At 36.9% G+C, this 24,527-nt stretch overlaps 1 protein-coding gene across 4 annotated transcripts in view; it reads left to right on the top strand.

Annotated features, from left to right (window-relative positions):
- LOC133616157 (kinesin-like protein KIF23) overlaps positions 1-24,286 on the top strand; it is a 26,587-nt gene extending 2,301 nt beyond the window's left edge. The window contains exons 2-23 of one of the 4 annotated variants that reach the window (XM_061975295.2): positions 2,770-2,836; positions 3,584-3,712; positions 4,037-4,142; positions 4,229-4,365; positions 4,581-4,693; positions 4,808-4,978; positions 5,872-5,984; positions 8,693-8,814; positions 8,999-9,101; positions 9,665-9,744; positions 9,832-9,951; positions 10,776-10,914; positions 11,129-11,290; positions 12,474-12,640; positions 15,624-15,797; positions 16,065-16,259; positions 16,521-16,817; positions 17,540-17,773; positions 17,935-18,023; positions 20,113-20,170; positions 22,968-23,008; positions 23,121-24,286. In XM_061975295.2, the coding sequence (XP_061831279.1) occupies positions 2,770-2,836; positions 3,584-3,712; positions 4,037-4,142; positions 4,229-4,365; positions 4,581-4,693; positions 4,808-4,978; positions 5,872-5,984; positions 8,693-8,814; positions 8,999-9,101; positions 9,665-9,744; positions 9,832-9,951; positions 10,776-10,914; positions 11,129-11,290; positions 12,474-12,640; positions 15,624-15,797; positions 16,065-16,259; positions 16,521-16,817; positions 17,540-17,773; positions 17,935-18,023; positions 20,113-20,170; positions 22,968-23,008; positions 23,121-23,136 (2,833 nt within the window). In that variant the 3' untranslated portion in view covers positions 23,137-24,286. The remainder of the gene's footprint in view (positions 1-2,769; positions 2,837-3,583; positions 3,713-4,036; positions 4,143-4,228; positions 4,366-4,580; positions 4,694-4,807; positions 4,979-5,871; positions 5,985-8,692; positions 8,815-8,998; positions 9,102-9,664; positions 9,745-9,831; positions 9,952-10,775; positions 10,915-11,128; positions 11,291-12,473; positions 12,641-15,623; positions 15,798-16,064; positions 16,260-16,520; positions 16,818-17,539; positions 17,774-17,934; positions 18,024-20,112; positions 20,171-22,967; positions 23,009-23,120) is intronic. The other 3 variants (XM_061975297.2, XM_061975296.2, XM_061975298.2) reach the window with 3 other exon arrangements.
- Positions 24,287-24,527: the final 241 nt, after the last annotated feature.

The raw sequence follows: 24,527 nt of genomic DNA, 5'->3' as shown, positions 1-24,527 counted from the left end.
AAACAAAAATTAAAAAGTATGTTGGAGTTCGGGTGTTGGTGGAAGGAACAGTGATAAAGTCATCTAAAATAATTTGTGTTAAAAAGGGGGGCAGATGAATATGAGAATATTATTCTTCCATCTGCTCCTTTCTGATCATAGAAATGTATAAGACACAAAAACAATGTAAGTGTGAACTGTACGTGGCTTGTATATATGCATTTTCATGAAAGGAATAAAAAGAAATGATGATAGCCTATTATTTGATACACATAAAGCTCTTATTACCAACAGTTTAAAGTGTACGTAAGTACATTTGAAGCTGAATTATTTTCTCATCCAAGGCCCAGAAAAGCTGGAAATTATATTTTGTATCTCATGCTGACCAGTCAAACATGTAATTGGTATTGTAATGATCATACTGCAATTTATGATTTTTTTTCTACATTTCAAACGCTTCCCGGTGGTCTACATCAGTGTTTTTCAATCACTGTGCCGTGGCACACTAGTGTGCCGTGGGATATAGTGTGGTGTGCCGTGGGAGATTATCTAATTTCACCTATTTGGGTTAAAAAGATTTTTTGCAAACCAGTAATTATAGTCTGCAAATGATGTGTTGTTGAGTGTCTGTGCTGTCTAGAGCTCGGCAGAGTAACCGTGTAATACTCTTCCATATCAGTAGGTGGCAGCCGGTAGCTAATTGCTTTGTAGATGTCGGAAACAGCGGGAGGCAGTGTGCAGGTAAAAAGATGCCTAATGCTTGAACTAAAAATTAAAAAAAAGGTTAGTGCCCTTAAGAAAAGGCAATTAAAGTTAGGGAAGGCTATACAGAACGAAAGTAAAACTGAACTGGCGACAAAGTAAACAAAAACAGAATGCTGGACGACATTAAAGACTTACTGTGGAGCAAAGACGGCGTCCACAATGTACATCCAAACATGACATGACAATCAACAATGTCCCCACGAAGAAGGATAAAAACAACCAAAATATTCTTGATTGCTAAAACAAAGTAGATGTGGGGAATATCGCTCAAAGGAAGACATGAAACTGCTACAGGAAAACACCAAAAAAAGAGAAAAAGCCACTAAAATAGGAGCGCAAGACAAGAACTAAAACACTACACACAGGAAAACACTAAAAAACTCCAAATAAGTCAGGGTGTGTTGTGACAGGTCGTGACAGTACACCCACCTAATTTGAGACAAGAGCTATTGTGATGCATGCTTGGTTATGGTTTAAAGTCATATCCAACAATTGCGACAACGACTTTTTACTGTCAACTGAGTTTAATTTTTTAATGATTTCTGCTGGTGGTGTGCCGCCGGATTTTTTTCAACGCAAAAAATGTGCCTTGGCTCAAAAAAGGTTGAAAAACACTGGTCTACAGAACATGTAGTGGTGGTTCTTTGATCAAAATGTTGCATCGATTATGATTTACAGACCGTTTTCAAGCTTAATTCTGACGTACAGTACAGGCCAAAAGTTTGGAGAAGCCTTCTCATTCAATGTTTTCTTTATTTTCATGACTATTTACATTGTAGATTGTCACTGAATGCATCACAACTATGAATGAACACATGTGAAGTTATGTACTTAACAAAAAAAGAAAAATAACTGAAAACATGTTTTGTATTCTAGTTTCTTCAAAATAACCACCCTTTGCTCTGATTACAATTTTGCACACTCTTGGCATTCTTTCGATGAGCTTCAAGCACATCTGTGAAGTGAAAATCATGTTAAGGTGACTACTTCTTGAAGCTCATAGAGAGAATGCCAAGAGTGTGCAAAAAAGTAATCAAAGCAAAGGGTGGCTATTTTGAAGAAACTAGAATACAAAACATGTTTTCAGTTATTTCACCTTTTTTTGTTAAATACATAACTCCACATGTGTTCATTCATAGTTTTGATGCCTTCAGTGACAATCTACAATGTAAATAGTCATGAAAATAAAGAACACTCACTGAATGATGTGTCCAAACTTTTGGCCTGTACTGTATATACAATAAAAAATAATTGCCTGCATTATTATTGTATATTATGATTACATTACATTGTAAACTGTTGTTTTCATCGGTTATTTCTTCAGTTTAAAAACATGTAGCCAAAAGCTCTGATTCAGTCTGCAAAAAGCCAAATATGATTTTAAAGTAAATATTTGCGTATCGTTCCAATGCCTGGCACCTTGAGACAAGATGTTGATTGAAGGTCTAAAAGTAAAATGTATTCTTTCACTCGTTATTTTCTCATTTATATGCATTTAATATGTATCAAATATAAAAATCGCAATTTTGGAGAGAAAAAGCACTCAAAATTGTGCAACCCTAGCGTTCACAAACTTCACACTCTTCACTTTTTAGTCCAGTTAAAACCAACTCATGTCTGTTTGCTAAGGGTGAATGCATTCCAGGACCGGACTAAACATGAGGACCGAGGTCCCCCTAGCGAAGGGTCTCTAGTGGTTTTTAGTCCTGACTGAAGCAAGTGCAAACGCTGACCACACTGATGGACTAAAATCCTTGTATAGGATGTCATCAAATGCGAGCGTAACCAGGTGATGCATAGCTGAGTGAAAATCATCAAAACATAACCTGTCTCAACAAAGGGGTTGTTTTGATTTTTTCATTTAGCTGACGTCGTCTGAAATGCAGCACATCTCCGTGAGCTTTTTCAAAAATCTGCCATAGAAAGAAAAGTCCTACGAGTGTATGTGACCCGGAAGATGCAATGTTGTTTTGGGTAAGATTGTTGGACAATTATGTATCTCATTATTGTTATGGTTACTTTTAGGAAGGGCAAGACGCCTCGCAGGCACGGGCTGAAAAAGACATACCATGCAGAGAAAGATCCTGTTGGTGTAAGTGAAGACCCCTCATTACTTCAGTGTTGCTCTGAAGTGCCGATGTTCCTAATAGTCTAATATATTCCAGGCAGTAGATACTATTTTTTGTGCCACAGTCACTTTTGTAACCCATTTTGAGTATGTCTGCAAGATGGGCATTCCCAGAATGCAAATAAAACCATAGCTCATTCTCTCCAAAAGTATCATGATATATCTTTTGAAAATGTTGACAAGTTGGCACACTTTGACAGCCATTTAGGGCCTGGAAATGGCGAGAAAAACTTGAAAAGACGCAAGCCATGATGATCAGAATTATAACAAATACAGGCTTGCATGTTATAAGTTAATAGCACAGATTAGTTTCACATTTGAAGTTAATTGCTGACATGAATGGACTTCTACACAATATTCAAATTTTAGGAGTTTCACCTGTATAATATGATGACTGAGAAAAAATCTGTTTGCAGAAAAACAGGCAACTTTTCCCTGACTATAATTGAATTGAATCGGAATCGTAATTGAATTGTGAGGTGCCCAAAGATTCTCACCTCTAGTTTCTAAGCACTTGAAACATTCTCGACAAAATACATAGTACAATAAGCAGCAACAATTAAAATATAGCGATATAAGAATATTATGTAAATACTAATTAATAACATATTTGTTTTAAATGTATGTACTGTATACATTTTTGAGACTTTTTGAAGAAAATCATATATATAATTTAATATAATTTGCAATATAATTTTTTTTTTTTTTTAGGTGTACTGCCGTATACGCCCACTTGGAGGAGAGAATGAGGAATGTTGTATTGAAATGATCAGCAACACTACTATTCAGTTGCATGCTCCTGATGGTCTTAAAGCCAACCGCAATGGAGAATATAAAGAGGTAAGTGTGAAGGATGCATGTAAATTACTACACAACAAAGGCACCGATGTCCAAACATAAGTCAAACTCTGGTCACACTACAATTAATGTGTGTATTACCTAGGGCAGGATTATGGCAAGCACTTTACGATCCCATACGTATTACGATACTTGAGTCACAATATGATGCATTATTGCAGTATACTACATAATTCAAAGATACATTTAAATTGCAGCTTAAAATACAATTTGTCTGTATGTACATTAGATGACAATGGTTTATTGGACAAACTGAATCAAAAAACAATGTAACTTAAATTATCCTTTTGATGATTTTTTATTTAGACGCAGTACTCTTTTAAAAAAGTGTTTGGTATTAATACTACTCAAAGGGAGCTGTTTGAGGATGTCGCCAAGCCGTTAGTAGAGGACCTCATTCAATGTAAAAATGGTAGGAACTCTTAAACATCTTCACTTGTTAAACTACTTTATGACTATGTTCCTGTCTTATGAAAGAAATGTTGTGATTTCTTACAGGTTTGCTGTTTACATACGGTGTAACAGGAAGTGGCAAGACCTTCACCATGACTGGCTCACCTGGAGAAGGTGGACTCCTCCCACGTTCCCTCGACATACTCTTCAACAGTATCGGCCCCTTTCAAGCTAAAAGATTTGTAAGTCCTACATTAAAAAAAAAAAAATCATAAAATACCTGCATATCCTAGTTATATTTTCAGGACATTTTCAGTTACAGAAAAGGTGGAGGCACATGTATTGCATTTCATTTTTTTTATGTAGTAGTTTCTGAGAAACTTGTGCTTTGTTTGGAGTGTTTTATGTCAAATTATGTAAATAAGTCTTCAATTCAAATGTTCAACATTTTGCATAGGTTTTCAAGCCAGATGACAAAAATGGAATAGACATCCAGAATGATGTGGATGCTCTTCTGGAAAGACAGAAGCGAGATTCTCAACCCTGTGTGCCAAAAACGCCTTCTTCTAGGTATTACCTACTGTTTGCTTTGCTTTTTTGGTTGTCTGCAATTCATGCAGCCAACTATTTACTGAACCGATCATTAGGAATGTTTTAATTGTGTTCTTTTGCTGTTTTTTTTAGACAGAAAGCTGACCCAGAATTTGCAGACATGATCAGTCCAGAAGAGGCTTGCAAAGCTGACAATGTGGATGAAGACTGCTGTTACAGCATCTTTGTGTCTTACATTGAGATCTATAATAACTACATCTATGATCTTCTCGAAGATATCCCGTTTGACCCAATCAGGCCAAAGTAAGAGATATGTTTTCACAGTTAGAAAATTATTTCACAATGAAATCCCACATTGTCACTTATAATAAATAATTGTGTCTTTAGTTAGGTGGCTTGGTATAGGCACGCCTGTAAAGAACACAGATTTTGTGTACGTGGTCCTTAAAAGGTTTTCATTTGTAGCTTTAGCTTGACTATAGCAATCAAGGATGTCATATCTGGGTCCTCATTTATGAAACTGCGTGAAGCACAATTTCAACCTCAGGATGTACATGCGCAAAAAAAAAAAATCTGATTTCTAAATCCATGCTACGCGCACTTGTACGCAGTCTCATAGGTCTTGAAAGTGTGACTTGGACACGCATTGCATTGTGGGTATTGCTGAACTCTGAGTCGCCTATTTACATGACTGAATGCAAGACTGTTTCTTTATGCAAGACTTGTTTTTTATTTAACAAGCTCAAAACATGGCGAGACTGTGCAACCTTTAAAAAATGAGGCCCCAGTTCTTTCATGTCATTTACAACCCCTATTTTCTCCTTCCTAGGGAGGCGTAACAAAAAATAATTGAGGAGCGCTGAGTTAATCCCACGCAACATAGTTTACTAGAATTAATATCTGTCATTCTGGTTTACTAGCTAGGCTTTGAGCTGCTGCTGTGTTTGTGGCAAAACTCCTGGAATGACTTGAGCTTGTATGTAACTGTATGCTGCGGGAATGAGGCTGAAATCGGAATGTTTTTCTAACAATTGCACGATTGAGCCGATTAATGCATTTAGTTGAGTTTGCCTTTTTATTTAATTTTTTTAGAAATGAGAACTGCATACTCGTGTTCCCTTATCCAGCCTCCTTTTACCGTCTGTACCATTGCTGATTTTGTGACTAACATTTTGTAAACCTTTCCATCTTTTAAGAACACCTCAATCCAAGATACTGCGTGAAGATCAGAATCATAACATGTACATAGCTGGCTGCACAGAAGTGGAAGTCAAGTCTACAGAGGAGGCATTTGAAGTATTTTGGAGGGGTGAGTAGGAATTGGTTTGATTCCTTCTCCTGAAACAATTTCAATGCTTAAAGGTGCCATATGTAATAATTTCATGTCAAGTCATCATTAAATGGCCCTGATATGTCAAAAAGCATTAATAAATCATGTTTTTTACGAATACATTTTATAACTGATAACAGTAGTTCAGCCAGGATTTGCTCATTTCAAAATTAGATTTACAGCCCCAAAATATTATTGTTTTCATTTCGATGGCCCGCCCTCCACTGTTTGACCAATTAGAAAGTCAGTGAGTGTGTCACATCCAGGTTGCCAGTTACGCACCACCCTCTTTGTCGAGCTACTGCCACTGGTAAAGTTACTAAACATGTCAGACTTTAGTGAATCTAAAAGGCGTCATTACAATTCTCAACTTATTCATAACAAAGCCAGGAACAAAACAAGGATTTGTATCGGGGATGTCTTTGAAAGATAGAGACGATTGAAGGCGGGGAAGATTTTTTCAAACTTGCTAATTTCCTCCTTGATAGATAAGTCAGGCATTTACGTTTTCTTATAACTTGTAATAAATGTAAATGGACATTTCGTATGTATACTATATTGTTCAATACAGTCTATGACCTTGTCTAACAAAGCTAGTATGTTCGTGCAACGAATGCTTAGGGGCGAAGCATCATCACACTAGTGTAATGCTTACTTAGCATGCTATTCCGGTCAATGAGACACCGACATATAGGCTAACGGGGGAAATATATGCCTGTTAGCCTGTATGTCGATGTGTATTCCAAATGACAGGGAAACATATATTTTCGACAAATAAAACCTATGTGGATATGGGTAGTGTCAGTGCCTATTTCGTTCTCAATATGCTGATACACTGAGGAAATGCCTTCCAACATTAGCACGGCTAATTCCGGTTTCTGGTACAGTATGTGCATTGGGCACATATGGAGTGCTATTTGCTTGGCACAATATAATGCATTAAATGTAAGGATTTTCTACTTCGTGTATTGACATGGTAGTAGGCTATATGATTTATGCGTAACGTGGTTTTTGTGTAACGTGGGTTGGCTCATTGAATTGCACTCTACACTGAAGATGGCGTACATGGAAGAGAATGCAGTGCGTCAGGTTGGATGCAACATGGAGTTATGCTGAACGAAATGTGGCGGTAATTTTACTGTTGGCCTTGGCTTGCCATCAAAGTAGGCCTATGCGATATATAACATATAATATGTTATTATATATAATTATTTCGATGGTGGACGGTACGGTCAAACTAGACATTTTAGCTGGGTAATGCCAACAATCTGTCCCGACTCGCGACGAAAATATTGCTGCGTAACTTTATAATTATATTTGGCTAATCGACATCAGTAAAATGTGGCATAATTACTTAATAAACCATCTTGCAAGAAGCATAAACAAGAGAAACCTACAGCGTAGGACTCGTCGATTGCCATTTGAAGTTCCTTGGAGTAGGATTCGGATTCGGCTGCGTATCTGGCAACCTCAGTCATGGAGAGTGGGAGGAGGCTACATAATTTTGACCGGATTGCACTACCATTTCTGGCCACATTACTACATATGGCACCTTTTTTTAAAAATTTTACTCATTAAAGATGTGACTCTTACAACAACTCTCAATTCGATGATTTAAACAGATTCTTGTAGTGTGTATATATATATATATGTGTGTGTGTGTGTGTGTGTGTGTGTGTGTGTGTGTGTGTGTGTGTGTGTGTGTGTGTGTGTGTGTGTATGTGTATATACAGTATATATATGTATGTGTGTGTGTGTGTGTATGTATTTGTATGAACATTATGTCTGTGTTGGCCCTGCGATGAGGTGGCGACTTGTCCAGGGTATACCCTGCCCGAATGCAGCTGAGATAGGCTCCAGCGACCCCAAAAAGGGACAAGCGGTAGAAAATGGATGGATGATAATAAACGCCTTTCAAAGCAGGTTACAGGTTACAGTAGCTCCTAATGGTTGCTTACTTATGATGCAGATGGTTTAAACATATTTTAAAAATCAATTCTTGAAAAAAAAATATGAATCCTTTCAGAATTGTAAAATATATATATAACAATTGCGAATCAAAATCGATTAATTATGAATCAATTGTTTTCCGGCACCAATAATGCTTACATTTTTTATGTTTTGTTAATAACTGTACTTGTGATTTGAAAGTGGCCCAAAAATTATATCTCCTACTTTTTCCAGGGAGTTTAGTATTAGAGTTCTGTATGAAATCAAGAAGTTGTCCTATTTTTGAAAATGTCCATATTTCCGGTAATTTGATGACCACATAGTCAACTCAACTAAGCATAAATGTATACTGTATTACCCATAATCTATATAAAAACAATTAAGTAAACTTTTATGCAACATGTGTATAGACTGTACATACAAGGTGTATAATATTTACAATAAAGATATTGTAAATATGTATAACATGGTAAAAATACCTTTTTTATGGGAAGATTTTTTTTTTGCATGTGGGTTAGGTTATTTGGGTTATTATTTTTGTCAATATCTTCATTATCTTAAAATATTTTCATAACTTCAGTGTTAGATATACAAATGTAAAAACCATATTTCATTCAAATTTCAAAAAGTTGGCTTACCTTGGGTTTTAAAGCACTAACGATGTAATTGCAAACTTTTTGGGTAAATTATGACAACGATTGTGCTTTTGTTTAATATGTGACTAATGCTCTTTCTAGGACAAAAGAAAAGAAGGATTGCACACACTCAATTGAACCGCGAATCCAGTCGTTCCCACAGTGTCTTCACTTTAAAACTCGTTCAGGCACCTCTAGATGCTGATGGAGATCACATTATGCAGGTAATGTGTAAGGTTTCTCGGTAGATAATATATTCACATAAAAAATCTAAAAGTTTGATTTCAAAAATGTTTTTTCCCTTAATAGAAACATGAAGCTTTGATTAAAAAAGCAGACTTTAGGGTTATTAAGTTTGCTTGTTTTTGTCAATATTAAAACAATTTTGTTTTTAAATCTGTTTTTTAGGACAAAAACCAGGTAAACGTGAGCCAGCTGTGTTTGGTTGACCTGGCAGGTAGTGAGCGCAACAGCAGAACGAGAGCCGAGGGGAGCCGTCTGCGTGAAGCGGGTTAGTCTGTTACAGCATGAGAATGACAAAGGCTAGTGGTAGGGCTGTGCATATCGATCCAAATAACGATAGTCTTGATGATACCAACATGGTTATTGGTATCTGATCGATTCTAGTGTGATCGATACTAAGGCTTGTTTGCCCCACCCCTCCCTACCAATGTTATTTTTCACAAATATCTGCATGAATGTAAGCATTTTTTTTTTACAATGTTGCTTTTTGTTATTTTGCAATTGTGACTTTTTTCTAAAACAATTTTGTGTATTAGAACGTAATAGGGAGTATGTTTTATATTTATATACTATTACATTGTTTTGGATTGTTGTGTTTAGTTATAAAAACTTTTTTTGCATAAAATTGTTTTCCTGTGTTCCCATAATCATAATGAACTAACGAAAGGCATATTTCCAAAATTATTCAAAGATGATAACATTTCAAGTTTAAGTATCAATATCACAGGTACAAGCCCTGTATATCAGATCAATACCAACATTTCCAGTATGGCCCACCCATAGTTCATGGTTCTACAGAACACGTGTCATATGTTTGTTTATTACCAACAGGTAATATAAACCAGTCTTTGATGACTTTGCGCACATGTATGGAAGTCCTACGAGAGAACCAAATGTGTGGCACAAATAAGGTTGGTATCTATTTTTACTCCCCTTTAGTAATGCTGTGGCATTGGATAAGGGTAAGTTTTTACTCTCATTACGCCCTTCTCTTGCAGATGGTGCCATACAGGGACTCTAAAGTGACTCATCTGTTTAAGAACTACTTTGATGGAGAAGGAAAGGTTAAAATGATAGTGTGTGTCAACCCAAAGGCTGATGATTATGAGGAAACTATGGTAATCTATATTCTAGTTGTTGCTGTTATCTTGCGTTCAAACCACCAAGTGCAATTGTGGTAATCAAATTTCAAGAAATACTAAATGTCAACTAAATATACCACATTAGGTAACTCTTCCACACTTACAGGGCAACTGCAGTTTTTGGGGAATTTAGTTTATTATTCACAATCATTATGAAAGACGTGAAGACAGTTGAATTACATTTTTTTTTTTTTAATGCATTCTGACTCGTAAATATACATAAATAAAATTCCGCTTACATTGGAACCAAAGGAAGATCTATTCCGCCCATAAAACCGCATACACTACTCCATTTACATGCTTTGACTTGAATATTAACCAAATATTAGTGATATTGTTATAAGCGCTAAAGCAGACAAACTATTTATAGCAGCGCCGTGATCGCTAGCTTATGTGCCTATGTTGACATCACCGGCTAGTGAGCTGCTTCCTCGTCTCAGTGCTGTTGAAAGTTTATGAGAGCGTAATCCGACGAGTTGGTACACTTTGACAGCCAATCTAGACCTGGAATGGCTAGTCCTGGCGAGGATAATGGGCCATTCTTGTGTAAGATGTAACAATTCCAGCATCAAGTAAATGGCTGAGTCAGTGTGTTTTAATCCACGCACTTCTGTATGTACGCTTCAGCTTCTAATTGACAAGAAGTCATCCGACACTCATTAAACGATTTCGTCTATTGTTACATGTATGTCGTTCAAAGCATTTTTAGCCGAACCCGTAACACAATGTTGTCCAACGGAGCAAGATCAAGTTGTTCAATTATTCTTGTTCGAGACCTTAATCGTATTTTTGTTTTGCAGCTTGTAATGCGGTTTGCAGAGATGACACAGGAAGTGGAAGTTGCACGGCCAGTTGACAGGCCCATATGTGGTCTTGCTGCAGGACGGAGGCAACGAAACCAAGTGTTCAGGGATGACCAAGCAGGTCGTAGTAATGCTGGTAAGTCATTACTACTCAATGGTTAAGGTCCTGTCATCCTGTATTGTATGATGAATATCCATTTTAGAACTGTATAGTGCTATGGAGGTTTCTTTTGTAACATCGGATTCAGTGTGATTTGATTCATAAATAATCTCTGTTGCCTGTGTATGAAAATGAATCTCCTGACCAATGTCCAAATCAGATAATTTCTTGAGTTTGTTTTCCTCTGTAGATGACCCAGTTCTGCTGAATCAATTTATTGAAAGCCTTCCACCTCTGCCTCCTTGTGACTTGATCGATCCGTCAGATGATCAGACGCTGCCACGCCTGATTGAGGTTCTGAAGAGAAGGCATCATATCCACCAGCTGAAAACCGAGCAACTCAACAAAACTGGTAAAGAAACATTAACATAGCATTGGAATTCACGATCTGGAAATCAATTAATCAGCTTATTATTGATGTAAATGGGAATCAGAAATGGATATAATTTTAATTCAAAGTTATTTGGAGTCAAGTTAGATTTTACTGTTTGGTAGTAATGACCTTTAGAGAGTGTTTTATTTAAACCTTACCAGTTTGCTGCCAAAAAGCAAAACAAAGAAAACACAAACAATAGTTCTATGCAGCTGTTGAATCTAATGGCCTTCTAATATTCTATTCCATTTAGGCCTGGGTGATAATAAGTCAATTAATCGAATGCCAAATGAAAATGAGCTCGATAACTTTGCAATGAGCTTGATAAATTGCAATGTTTGTGCGTGTTTTCTTTTGTCTCTTCCTTACAAACAGGGTACAAGACGTTTTACTCTGTGTCGCTTTCACCACCTAAGTGTTTTAGTTCAGTAGCAGAATTAAATAACGGTGTAAAGTTACCCTTCTTGTCAATCATCCACAATCTGTCTCAGTGAGTGGAGGCGGTACTGCTATCTTGCACACATGAGTAGTGATAGTTTGCTTATCGCAAATACAAATCACTATAAAGTAACAAAAATTAGAAGGAAAATAGATGATTGCAAAGCCAAATGTCCCGTTGTGGGTGGTAATATTTCAGCTTTAAACCGAATGAGCAAGATTAGTCTTATCAACATGAACGAGCGAGCCAGTATGCTGAATTTGTGGTATCTGACAGGGACAATAACAAACACATTTCCCAGTTTTTCTAACTAGGGGAAAAAACTGAACTTCATAATCTTCAATATTTGTTGAAGAGCAGTTTTAGCTAACAGAGATTGAGAGTCCATTTTTTTTTTTTACCTTTTTAGGATATTAAATGTTAATGACATCCAATTACAATTGTAAAAGATATTAAAAATAAATACAACTTTATTCCATTTTACAGGGTTACTTACGTTATTATATATTATAAATATATTAGTGCTTAAATTGGTCTTAAAATAATGCTGACAATATCGTTTATCAGCAATAATATATGTGTTTATATATATATATATATATATATATATATATATATATATATATATATATGTGTATATACTTCAGCAAAATTTGTCAGCTCAGGGCTAATCATGTTTTTTCTTCACTAGATTATTTACTGACATTGTGCTTTCTTCCACAGCCTATACACTGAGGTCAATGCTTCAGCAATTTGATAGTCAGTGTGGCGCGAAGGAGAATTTCATCCATGACCAGCAAAGTAAACTGGGCGAAAAGGATAAAGTTATCTTCAGTCAAAAGATGGAGCTTGAAAGAATGGAAAAAAAATCCAAAACCCTGGAATACAAGGTATTCTCTCTTGGTTAATTAACATATGCAGATAATCATATTTCCCATCCATTGCCTCCACAAATGAATTTGACCACCACATGGATACTACATGTTCGCCCTAATACATTACGAGCCTAGAACCTCATTTATAAAACTGCGTTGATTCGTAAAACATTGCATACACACTGTCCTCAGAATCTATGTAAGCAAAATAAATTCAAATTTATAAAAGCATGCTGTGCATGCTTTTTTTCATTAGCGATCACACTGCAGTTAATTGTGCGCTGAGTTCAACGCCAGTGTCCTTCTTCCCACAATTATCCATATAAAGTTAAATAGCTCATTATTAGGAGTTTAAGGATCATGTGTTGGACTGTGAATGGAGCAAAATTGAATTGGCTATTTCAAATAATTAGACATTTGCTAGTTCGTTCTTATTGCTCATAGCACCATCCAAGATTATTTTATTACCAAGTAATAATTAATAATAAAAAATAAATAGATCAATTAATTTAGATCACAATATTTGACCAATCAAGTTAATAAAGTCAGCGCCACTTTGAATGAGAACTGTTGCTGAGATAGTGCTCACAATTCCTGAGCCCCTGCTTTTAAGAAAACTGACAATCATTGGACGAGGAAACATTTTAAAATGTTCCTGGATCACTTAAAACAATTATATTTATGAATATAATAATCGATGAGGTGCCGACTTGTCCAGGGTGTACCCCACCTTCTGCCTGAATGCAGCTGAGATAGGCTCCAGCATCCCCCGCGACCCCGCAAGCGACAAGCAGTAGAAAATGGATGAATGGAATAACCGTGATAGCTTTAGTCACAATAACCCGGATATGACATTTCCATTTCGTTTCATCCCTAATTAAAAATATCGTCACATTATAATATGGCGAGATGTTGTGACAACCCTAACCAGAACCCTTGAGTTTCGCTTGTCTTAAAATAAAAAAAAGTGACAATTTAGAAAACTAGTGGAGACTTTTAGAGTTGGAAATCAAAGCCGTTATTGCTGTTCTTTACGAGCAGGTGCTGATCCTACCTTATCTAAAAGCACTTGCAGGCGGCTCCATATTGTGATCTAAAGAAACAACTTAAGAATGTTGATTTGTAACATATTTGTTATGCTTTCTCGGTGCGTTTTCGATTGAGGTTTTTCATAGTCAAATCGGATTTGTTTGATTTTGCCCATCGTCAACGGTCAGTCGAATTTATGGTGTTTTATTTTTTTCTTTCCAAGTTGATTCAATGCAAGAAATACAGTCTTACATAAAGTGAACAAAGCAAAATTCTCATTTGCGTGTTTTTCTACCTCAGAAAAAACTAAACCAGTTTGTGAGATCATACAGGACATTTTGTGTTGATTAGGGCTGCACGATTAATTGACATCAATGTTTTAATTATTGCAGTAACGTTGCAGCACAAAGCTGAGGGTTTTTTGTTTTTTATCTTTGCCATCACTGGTATTTGAGTGACAGACATTGCCAGTCCGAATTATTGAGCCTTGTGTTTGTTCGTATCTCACTTCAAACAGAGAGAAAAACGTCTCACTCGCTCTCAGCACCTGAACGTGTTAATTAAACAGTAGAATTAACTGAACACAGTGAGCCCTCTTTTCAGTCATCCACAATCTTTGTCTTGGTGGGCAGAGATCGGGACGCCAGCTTTAAAAACACAGGAAGCACATACAGACTTCCAACTGTGGGGGAAAAGGCACAACGCTGATTGAACATTATTTTTGTCGTGGAGGAGCCTGACCTTCGCGAGTGTGGACGGGTGGTTGCGGATTGTAGCTCGCAGGATAATACTGAGCATCATTGCTTCCCTACTACTTACTGCTTTGGTGTCTTCTGACAGACATTTCCGCCATGTTTGATTAAGGTAATTATGGTAAACAGCTGATCACTGTGATCAAACTCAAATTAATTGTGATCATCTATCACGTTCATATAATCGCCCAGCCCTGCCCTTCTTACTCGCGACTCACTAATGAGAAGTGCAGCTAAATAACAATAATTTGAAGTAAAAAAAAAAAGATTTATAAAGCCAATGTAATGTTGTGGTAATGTTTCAGCTTCAAATCGGATGGGCAATATGAGTCCATTAACACGAATGTACGAGCAAGAATGCTAAGATGACAATAAACCAAAAGATAACAATCGACCTCGTTTACAGTGACAAAACAAAAGCAGTTTAAGATGTGCAGTATATATTGTGGCTTGCAGAATTGAGTCCATTTTATTTTTTGTTTATTTATTTTGGGTAATATAGTTATTTACCTTCCAATCACAGTATATTGGTAAACAATTCTAGAGTTATGAAGAATAAATGTTTGTCCTTTTTAAATGGTTACTTCCATTCATATTATAAAGTATACCGGTAATTAAATTACATTATAAACAATGTCTATTTTTTTATCGATTATTTCTTCAATTTAAGAGCATTATGTGGTCAAAATCTGAGTCTCTCTGCATAAAGCCAAATATTTTTTAACGTAAATTTTTGCATATTGTTCTAATACTGTATGTGGCACCTTGAGACAAGAGTATGTTGATTGACAGTATTCACTTGTTTTCGCAGTTTTATGTTTATGTATAAAATATTAATATCGCCAAGAGAATCCACAATTTTGGAGAGAGATATCAATATCAGGTTTTTTCTCAAAAACGTGCAGCCCTGTCAATTCGACAATTTCATTTTAGTTCTGCTAAACCTTTCCTCAACCTAAGGGATCACAAGATCATCATCAAATCACATTTTGCAAATGAATATTAAATTACATGGTTTTAAATAAACAACTAAAACTAATCCCCATTTCAATATTTGTCCAAAATCTATTTTGCTTTTAGGAGTTGAATTATGCAACAATTAGTTTATGTTGAGAACAACTGGTTTAGCAGTCTTGATTGACTATAGAATACAAATTATATATATGGGCTAAATTGGCTGTTATATCATATCTGATCAGTCTTTCTTTTTTGTCTAGATTGACATCCTGCAGAGGACGACTGACATGTATGAGCATGACAAACGCTCACTGGAGCAGGAGCTGGAGACTCGAGCACAAAAGCTCCACAGGGAACAGTCTGAGCGGAGACGGATGGAGCAGCAAATGCAGGGCATGGTCACAGACACCAAATTCAAGTGGGAGAAAGAATGTGTATGTGGAATTTTCAATAGATTCCCTGCTATTTCAAAATACCTATGGTCGTGAGCATTGAAACGCCATGTGATATGTGCCGCAGCTGACTCAAAGCATAAAAAATGCTGACATTTTTAATTTACATGTTGTCTTTGGAGTTTGGAGGGTTTTTTTTCTTGTTTGACCATAACTTGATAAAAAAGTTGATATAAACCGCAAGTTAGCTGCCATCTATCTATGTACGTTATTTGATTCTCTTCTTTCATTGGGTCGTTTGCGGTACAGAAGAGACGAGTGAATGCCAAGCAGCTGGAGATGCAAAACAAGTTGTGGGTACAAGATGAAAAGCTAAAGCAGCTCCAAGCCATTGTAGCTGAGAGCAGCAGTGGCTCAGAGCCTCCAGAAAAACCGCAAAGACCCTCACGGGATAGAGATCGCAACCATGGCCAGAAGAGATCCTCATCGCCGTCACCTCAACCGGTGAGTGATGTGCTTTTTAGCCAGTTCAAGAATATCACAATAATAAACATTTCAATGTTATTTTTTTTAAAGTTGTTTAAAATATGTATATTTTTTATTTGAATAAAACCCACTTTTAACACACACTTACTACTTGATTAAATTTGCTTGCCACTAATTTATGATAACTCTGAATCCGGAGGCAGCATCTTTTTGTGTGTGACATATTTCTGTGTGCCTTAACACACAATGCTTTGGCCTCGTTCCCTCATCACTTTTCAGGACTTCAGACAAACTCCTTCCCATCAAAGCCAAGGCAGGATTAGTGCAGTTCAGGACACTTCGCCCGCCTCCTCTTCATCTTATCCGTCAGTAGCCTCCTCCATCTCTGAGTGGGAGCAGAGGTGCCCTGTAGACACAGGTGCTCTATTTAGACAAGTGGAGACCCCACAGTATAGGAGCCGGACTCCCGCCCCATGCCATGGCGCCAGCAGCGTGGGTCGCAGGAGAGGCCAACTCTGGGCCGCAGACACTGAAAGCAGTCTCGTCAATGAACTAGACCTAGAGGCAGGAATAAGGGTTAGTGTGTGCTAGTCTCTTAGATATCCTTTGTTTGTTTTTAATAGTGGCGGCCATAATGTGTATTAGCATCTTTTAGTTTACAATTGCATCCTGTAGTGTTTTGCAGCCGTGTGACATTCAGATCAGTCCTATTTGGTTTGAATGACACACTGTCATAATATAGACTTGCATCCGAACTTGAGTACTCTTACCTTGCTTGGAGACTTTCCCTGGCTTCTCAAACTTACCTTTGGATTTTTTGCAATAGGTTTATACTGTAAATTTACTTCAAATACAAAGTTACAATAGGAGGCAACTTTGCAGAATCAGTTTTGCATTGCACTTGTTCTGATTTCATTTTGAATGCAGTTCTGCTTTGCTTTGTCTTTGCATGCCAACTACCTAACTACTGCAAAGCTTTCCTCTCTGTGGGTGTTTTCACATGCACTTTTTATATAAATGTACTGCTTGAACTGTCACACATAAAGTCTATATTTATATTCTCACCTTAAGCTAATTCTGGGTTGATTACGTTGAAGACAAATTCAGGCTGGCAAGCTCTGGTAGAGATTTGATTGTACACAATGAACAGTGCAGCTAACAGGTTTTAAAACACAATCTCTCTATGACTTCCAGCAGTACATCTATGTTATATGCACATGAACGCTCTCCTGTTGGCAACCAACCCCAACAAAGTTTAATTGTGTCTTGGTTTGTTTTCTTTGCACTGGGATCATCAGGTGACTCGGGAAATTAATCCGGTGCACAGACGATCACACTCCGCTGGTGGGGAGAAATGGGTAGATCACAAACCACCCTCTAATGTTGATCTAGACACTGTCATGCAGCCAATCATACCCAATGCAATCCAAGTGTCCACTCCGAGCGGGAAAGCTCTGTCTAAATGCCACAAGTACGTGCTTAGACATCAAGAGCTTGCTTCCGATGGGGAGATTGCGACCAAGTTGATCAAGGTAAAAAGAAAGGATTGTTCGATGAGAGTGATCAGTGATTCCATTATATGTTGCATGATTGGGAGGTTGCTGTTTCCCATTTCAGATTTGGAAGGGACACCTTTTTCCTATCAAGTTTCTTTCTGTATTTTCCTTTTTATACTGCTATTTTACATCCTCAGGGGAATGTTTTTAAAACCAGAGGTGGCGGCCAGGCGGTGGAGTTTACTGATGTTGAGACACTGAGACAGGAGTGCCCAACTAGACCAAGGTAACACATTGCTACTATTAACTATATAATAAACTTTGCTGCATAAACATGTCAGTAGTTTCCCATACCAGGGTATCCATGGGGGTCTTAAAAGGCTTAAATCCAACAATTTGAATTTAGGACCTTACAATGTCTGAAAATCCCCTAAAATCTCCTGAAAGGTCTTTAGATACGTTTTGGAAAGGTTTAAAAAATAAAAAATAAAAAAAAATTATTCACATTACTTTTATTTAAAACATGCATAAACTTCAGTCTTGCTTTTAATTGTTTAGATTTTTGAGGACGCTATAACGGAACTACAAAACGGAACTAAATTAGGCTACCTGTCCTGTCTAGTCTGAATTAATCGCACAACACCTCGTGTGCTGTGCACGGTGTGTTGTTACAGCTTAGCGTGGGAGCCGGCAAAACATAACGAAAGCCCACAGCAAAGCCGAATTACTTGCATAAGATGTGCAAGCGCAAGTCCAACGATTTGTGGCTCCAGAAACATCAATTTAATGAATGGTCAAAGCCGGTGGATGTAAACGCATAGTGTTTAGAACCTGGATGTGGAGCCTTCAAGGAGGGAAGCGTTTGTAAACATTGCGGTGAAAGTCAACAGAATGATAATGTAAAAGTGAAAAATCCAGGATAAGTCTGTTAAAAGATGCTGAAACATCACAAACACTTGCACAACTATACAACCTCCCCCCCAAGGAGTGTTATTTGGGTAAAGTGGCGCCAATTGCCAAAGGAGATCAATATGAGAGGTTTACAGGTGAAATCATATTATTACATACAGTAAGCACATGCTCATTTCTCGCTACTAGTAGTGTATTCACAGCAGTAAAGCTATTAAAAAACATAACTATCCTATATTATTTTTATAATTTATTCCAATAATTTCAGGTCAGCTAATTCCTAATTTTTTTTCCAAGTTTATACAGCAACTGACATTAAAAGCTGTAAAGGTTGTCTGTTTAGTGTTTACACTCCGTTTATGGTGGGATGAGCAAAGCAAGGAAGATCCGCAAATGTTGGTGGGATGAGCAAAGCAAGGAAGATCTGCAAATGTCATCTTGTCCTGCTAAAATAAAAAGTAGTCCTTGTTTATTAGCAATATATTTTCACAAAAGTCACAAAAAATAGGGAAAAATGTATTCATACATACCAGATACAAAATTAGCTGAGCACATTATTCACATCCAAATACTGTTTAAAGCTTGCAAGCCATAATCGTCTTCTTTCTTTTTAGACAATTTCTCTGTCTGCACTTTGTTTTTCACAACTTTGTGCAGATTCAATAGTAGTACTGTATATGTTTTTATCTGTTTTCTCAATTCTGACAGCTGCAAAAACACTGCAAAAGTTAACCATTTAGCTTTAGCAGAGATGCTCACAGTCTCTTTCACAGACAATATGTTTGTGCTTTACCCTACCATTGCTGACGTTCTGGTTGTTACATGAAAACACTTGTCACACCGCACCTTTTGCAAGAAAACCATTTTATGGCAAATCTGTAAAATTGCTGATATGTTTGCTAATATTTTTTTTCAATTAGTTTACAATAGTCTTCTGGTTTATTTAGTTGGTTTAACCATTTTGTTTTCCAGTGTGAAAGAGCAGTGAATTATCATACTTGCAATTCATTCTGGCCCTCTAATTTTCCTTATGTCTTTGTACTTTTGTGTTTTTATGAATGTGAAATGGTCTTACATTATATTCATCATGGTCTTAAAAAGTCTTAAATTTGACTTGTTGAAATCTGCAGAGACCTGACATACACGCATTTGTGGTAGCCCGCCATGAATAAATTTAGTGAATGGATTTGGTGCTACCTGTTATGCCCTAAATATGACCTTATATGAATGCAGCTTGTTGATACTGCTCCATACAGTATTGTATGTGTGTAATCACTTTTCACACTTAATCTTAACTGTAACCCAACTATACCATAGGTCTGTGGGAAACACTGTTTATATCTAAGAGGCTTATTGAATGTGTATTCCCCAGGTGTACCAATATTGTGGTTCACTTTATGGACGAGTCAATGCAACCATTCTGATGGTGAAAGGTGTTTATTTGACCCTTTTTTTTCTTGTTTCAGTCGCAAGAGGAGATCTGACTCTTCAGAGACGCAAGATGAAGAGGATCAAGAAAACCGGGTACATTTTCTCTTTAATAAAAAATTTAAAAAAACAATTTTTTCACCGTAACATTTTAAATGTATCTTTTCAGTCCACAAATTTCTTAATACATACAAAGTGTCTGTGGGGTCCTCAAGTCTCAAATCCTCCATCCATCCATCCATCCATTTTCTACCGCTTATTCCCTTTGGGTCGCGGGGGGCGCTGGAGCCTATCTCAGCTACAATCGGGCGGAAGGCGGAGTACACCCTGGATAAGTCGCCACCTCATCGCAGGGCCAACACAGATAGACAGACAACATTCACACTCACATCCACACACTAGGGCCAATTTAGTGTTGCCAATCAACTTATCCCCAGGTGCATGTCTTTGGAGGTGGGAGGAAGCCGGAGTACCCGGAGGGAACCCACGCAGTCACGGGGAGGACATGCAAACTCCACACAGAAAGATCCCGAGCCCGGGATTGAACCCAAGACTACCGTACTCAGGACCTTCTTTTGTGAGGCAGATGCACTAACCCCTCTGCCACCGTGAAAATATCAAACATTCTCTTAAAATCTCATATAATGTCTTTTAAATATGATTTGGGATGGTCTTAAAAATGCAGTGCGTGCATCTGTGTCAGAATATTCCAGGATGGAGCCAACTGTTTGGCACCACTGCCTACCAATTTCCAACACCAGGGATTCTCAAACTGTGTTATGTGTACCACTAATGGTACGAGGGCTCTTTCTAGTGGTACGCCAAACACTCATTTGATTAAAGTACAGTGTTTTATACTCCTATATTCCAACACAGTGTTACTGTTCAAACTGTGTGTAATTTTAAAATGGCCAAAAATATTGAAGAATGCAAAAAAAGGAGGTGCTCAAGGAACAACACCGTACCAGACCCCAGGCCTCTTTGCCAGCCACGTCTGGCCCATGTACTTTAAACACTGCAAAAATATGAGTCTCTCACAATTTTTATTTTTTTTAATGAACTTGCCTTGTTTTTAATGAATACTTAGGCCTGCTATGCTACTGTATTTTAATGTTGGTCATCAAGGTGGTACTTGTAGAGCAAAGTTTTTCTGAGGGGGTACTTGGTGAAAAAGGTTTGCGAACCACTGGTGTACACATTTCAAGTGAGTGACAAGAAGTAGTCTCCAATTCTGCCACCCATTCTTTTCACACCAGTCATGACTGAGGGCGGGTGCACTGGAGCATCGTGTCTGGAGCGTCACCAACCGATGGTCAAACGGCCTCCTGTCCCTGACCCCATAAGATTCCCTCACCTGTTTCTTCTCCCAGTGAAATACGTAAACAGACTTGTGTGCCAATTCTAATTTGCTAGAGAGGAACAGTTAATGTATACTTTTTAAGTATTCAAGATTGGATGTGAGTGTGATTGGTTGTTTGTCTATCTGTGTTGGCCCTGCGGTGAGGTGGCGACTTGTCCACGGTGTACCCTGTCTTCTGCTCAAGAGCACCTGCGATAGGCTCCAACCCCAAAAGGGACAAGCAGTAGAAAATGGATGGATGGAAGATTATCATTGTTAAATGCTTACAATTTTGTCTTACAGACAACTGTCTGCTTTTGACTCTATATAATAACTAGCTGCAGTAGGACATGGGAACTGTATTTATTTTAAGTGGCATTAAAGGCATTAAAAAGTTAAAATTAGACTTGTTGATACTTGCAGAAACCCTGAAAAACATGAGTATACAAACACAACAGTGAGGTCTTGAGAGACCCACGCCTCGATGGAGTGCCAGAAAAAAAAAAAAAATTAATATAAAAATAACTACTATAATAGAAAATATTTTATTCTAGTACTAAACAAAATACAACATATTATTCTGTGACTAATGACAATTACACAAAAATGCTAACATGTTTAACATGTTTCTGAAAACTGAAACTGAACATGTTTAATATTTTTAAACATGGAAATTAAAAGTTTTATTTTTTTTAAAAGCGCTCAAAAGTAAGTACAACTACATCAAAGACAAATACAAGCAATTAAAGTAGAACTGTACACTGCAATTTTTCAAATATCAACTTGGAAAATGAACTACTATTTTGCAGAATATTAATGATATCTGCTTTTTAAGGAAGCATATGTGATATTTTTGACTAATCAGTGTTCTGAAGCTGTGGAGAACGCCTCAGAGACAGAAGGAGGCATTCAAACTGCCGGTCAGACGGCGTCTCGTCATGTATTGCATGAGAAACATTCATTTCAAGTTTACAGTTATTAATAGCATATTATAACATGATTGCCAGTGTTGGTTGGTTAGTTACCTGCAGTATTAACAGCAGAAGACTTGTTGGCTTTGCCACCACCACCGCCGCTGCTGGTGTTTACTCACTTCTGTCTTGGAGGGGACCGAAAATCCGTTGTTCAATGTTGCCTGTTAAAGTTTGTAGGAGTACTTTCTCAATTTGTTGCAATATCCACTTTTCAAGTATTACAAGTTGCTATGCTGTCTTCCTTTCTCGTGAATAATAACGTCTGTGGTGCTGATCGGCACCCTGCGTGGTGACGTCATGCGTGCCCACAGATATCTATAAGTGAATCCTTAAAACAACTGTCAAATGATTCCCTGGAATCGCAACTGAAAACAATGTATATTGATATGTATTCTTAATCTTCTTTTCAGTTTAAAAATGTTTTTCAATGACAACTGAATTGTTTTCTGTATGCTCTTATGTCATTTAACCAATTATGATTATGCCATGAGAATGAAATGAGTAGTGTCGATTAAAATTACTACTGTAAGTCTCTAATTAGCACTTTGAAGAAAATTAATGATATTTTCTTTCCTGACAGGCTCCTGTTGCAAGCACAAGTAGGGCCTTTGTGCATCAAAAGTAAGAATGTGCACTCTGTACTGTAGTTTTTCTTTGTTAGTTACTATGTTGTTGATTTGCATCTTTAGATTACATCTATTTTTACGCTTTAATTTGTTTCTCTCTCTTTCAGACGCAGGAAGCCTTGATGTGTTGCTTTTTTTCGACATAGCAACATAGCATCCTGCCTGTTTGCTTACTGAAGCTAGAAGGATTTATGCAATTTTTTAAAATATCTATGATCATGTCATTTTAGATTGCAACTTTAGGGCATTGAGCACAAAAATTACCATGATCAAACAACAGACTTACACTTTGCTGGAACGGGTTCCTTTTTCTCTTCTTTTTGAGAACCCCAAATGTTATATTGTTACTCTAGAAGTCTTCAACAAATGACCTCAACCTTTCACTGCCACCCAAATTGATAGTACAGCATTAGAAAAGATATACTTTTTGAATGTAAAGTGCATTGGTGCACTTCTTGCACCACTGCTTAATAAACTGCTCATAAAAAAGCAACTGTAAATATGAAGCTGTTTGATAGGTTTTGTTAAAATCCATGTGCTGTAAATGTGCAGAAAAACACGTTATAAGCCTACTTTTTTTTTTTGGTGGCATTAAATTTATTCATACAAAGTGCAATTTGAGATGTGTTAATTTACAAAACATATGAGAATATATTTTATATAGGCCTGTTAAATTTAACGCCTTGTTTGCATTACCGGTACTCTTTTATCAACGCAAATAACATAATTCAAGCTCCATTACTTTGACTGCGGATATTTAGAAAGTCTGTGTGCGTTATACAGTCAGTGATCAGTTCAATGCATATGCCAGTGCAAAGATGACTGGTGTGCTCCGTGGCAAATTGTGCTTCAAAATACACCCTAAAGATAATAATTTGACCAAATTTTGAGCAAATAAATGGCGTACATTCTTGTAAAACATTTTACATGTTCATGAATGACATTTAGACTGTTAAATTGCTTTTATGTCAAAATATTGGGGTCTTTTTTATATTAATGCAAGAAAGAAACTTCAGTTTACTTGAGATGTGAGTAATAATGACTCCAAGGAAATATAATTTGCTTATATTTTATATAAAATTAAGGCCCACATTATTTTGTAATTTTCATTTGTTGAGTTGGCTGAAAATGACCAAACATACAAAAAAGTTATTGATAATTACTTTTTAAATTTGAAAATGAATATAATATCACTGAGCTTGTTGTACTACATTAAGGAAATATAATACATTATTTTGCAACATTTTAAAATCCTATAACTTTATGGAGCCACAGAGAGCAGTTTATCCTGCATGTACAAAGCACTTGAAAAATAAAACTGCTATACTAACTAGTTTCTCAATTTTCTCTGAAATTTGCCCTGAAACTTGTCACTTCATGAAAGCAACAAGTAATGTGTAATTCCTAATGCGGACACAAGGTGGCGTGCCAGGCCTTGGTTTTAATACCCAACCATTATTAAACGATGCTGGGTTCCTGTGACCATCTGACTCTTGGATGATAAATTTGTCAGT

Source organism: Nerophis lumbriciformis, linkage group LG15 (genome assembly GCF_033978685.3).
Source record: "Nerophis lumbriciformis linkage group LG15, RoL_Nlum_v2.1, whole genome shotgun sequence".
NCBI classification, from domain to species: Eukaryota; Metazoa; Chordata; class Actinopteri; order Syngnathiformes; family Syngnathidae; genus Nerophis; species Nerophis lumbriciformis.
Note: the sequence above shows the minus strand (reverse complement) of the source record. Positions and strands in the feature narration are given on the sequence as shown.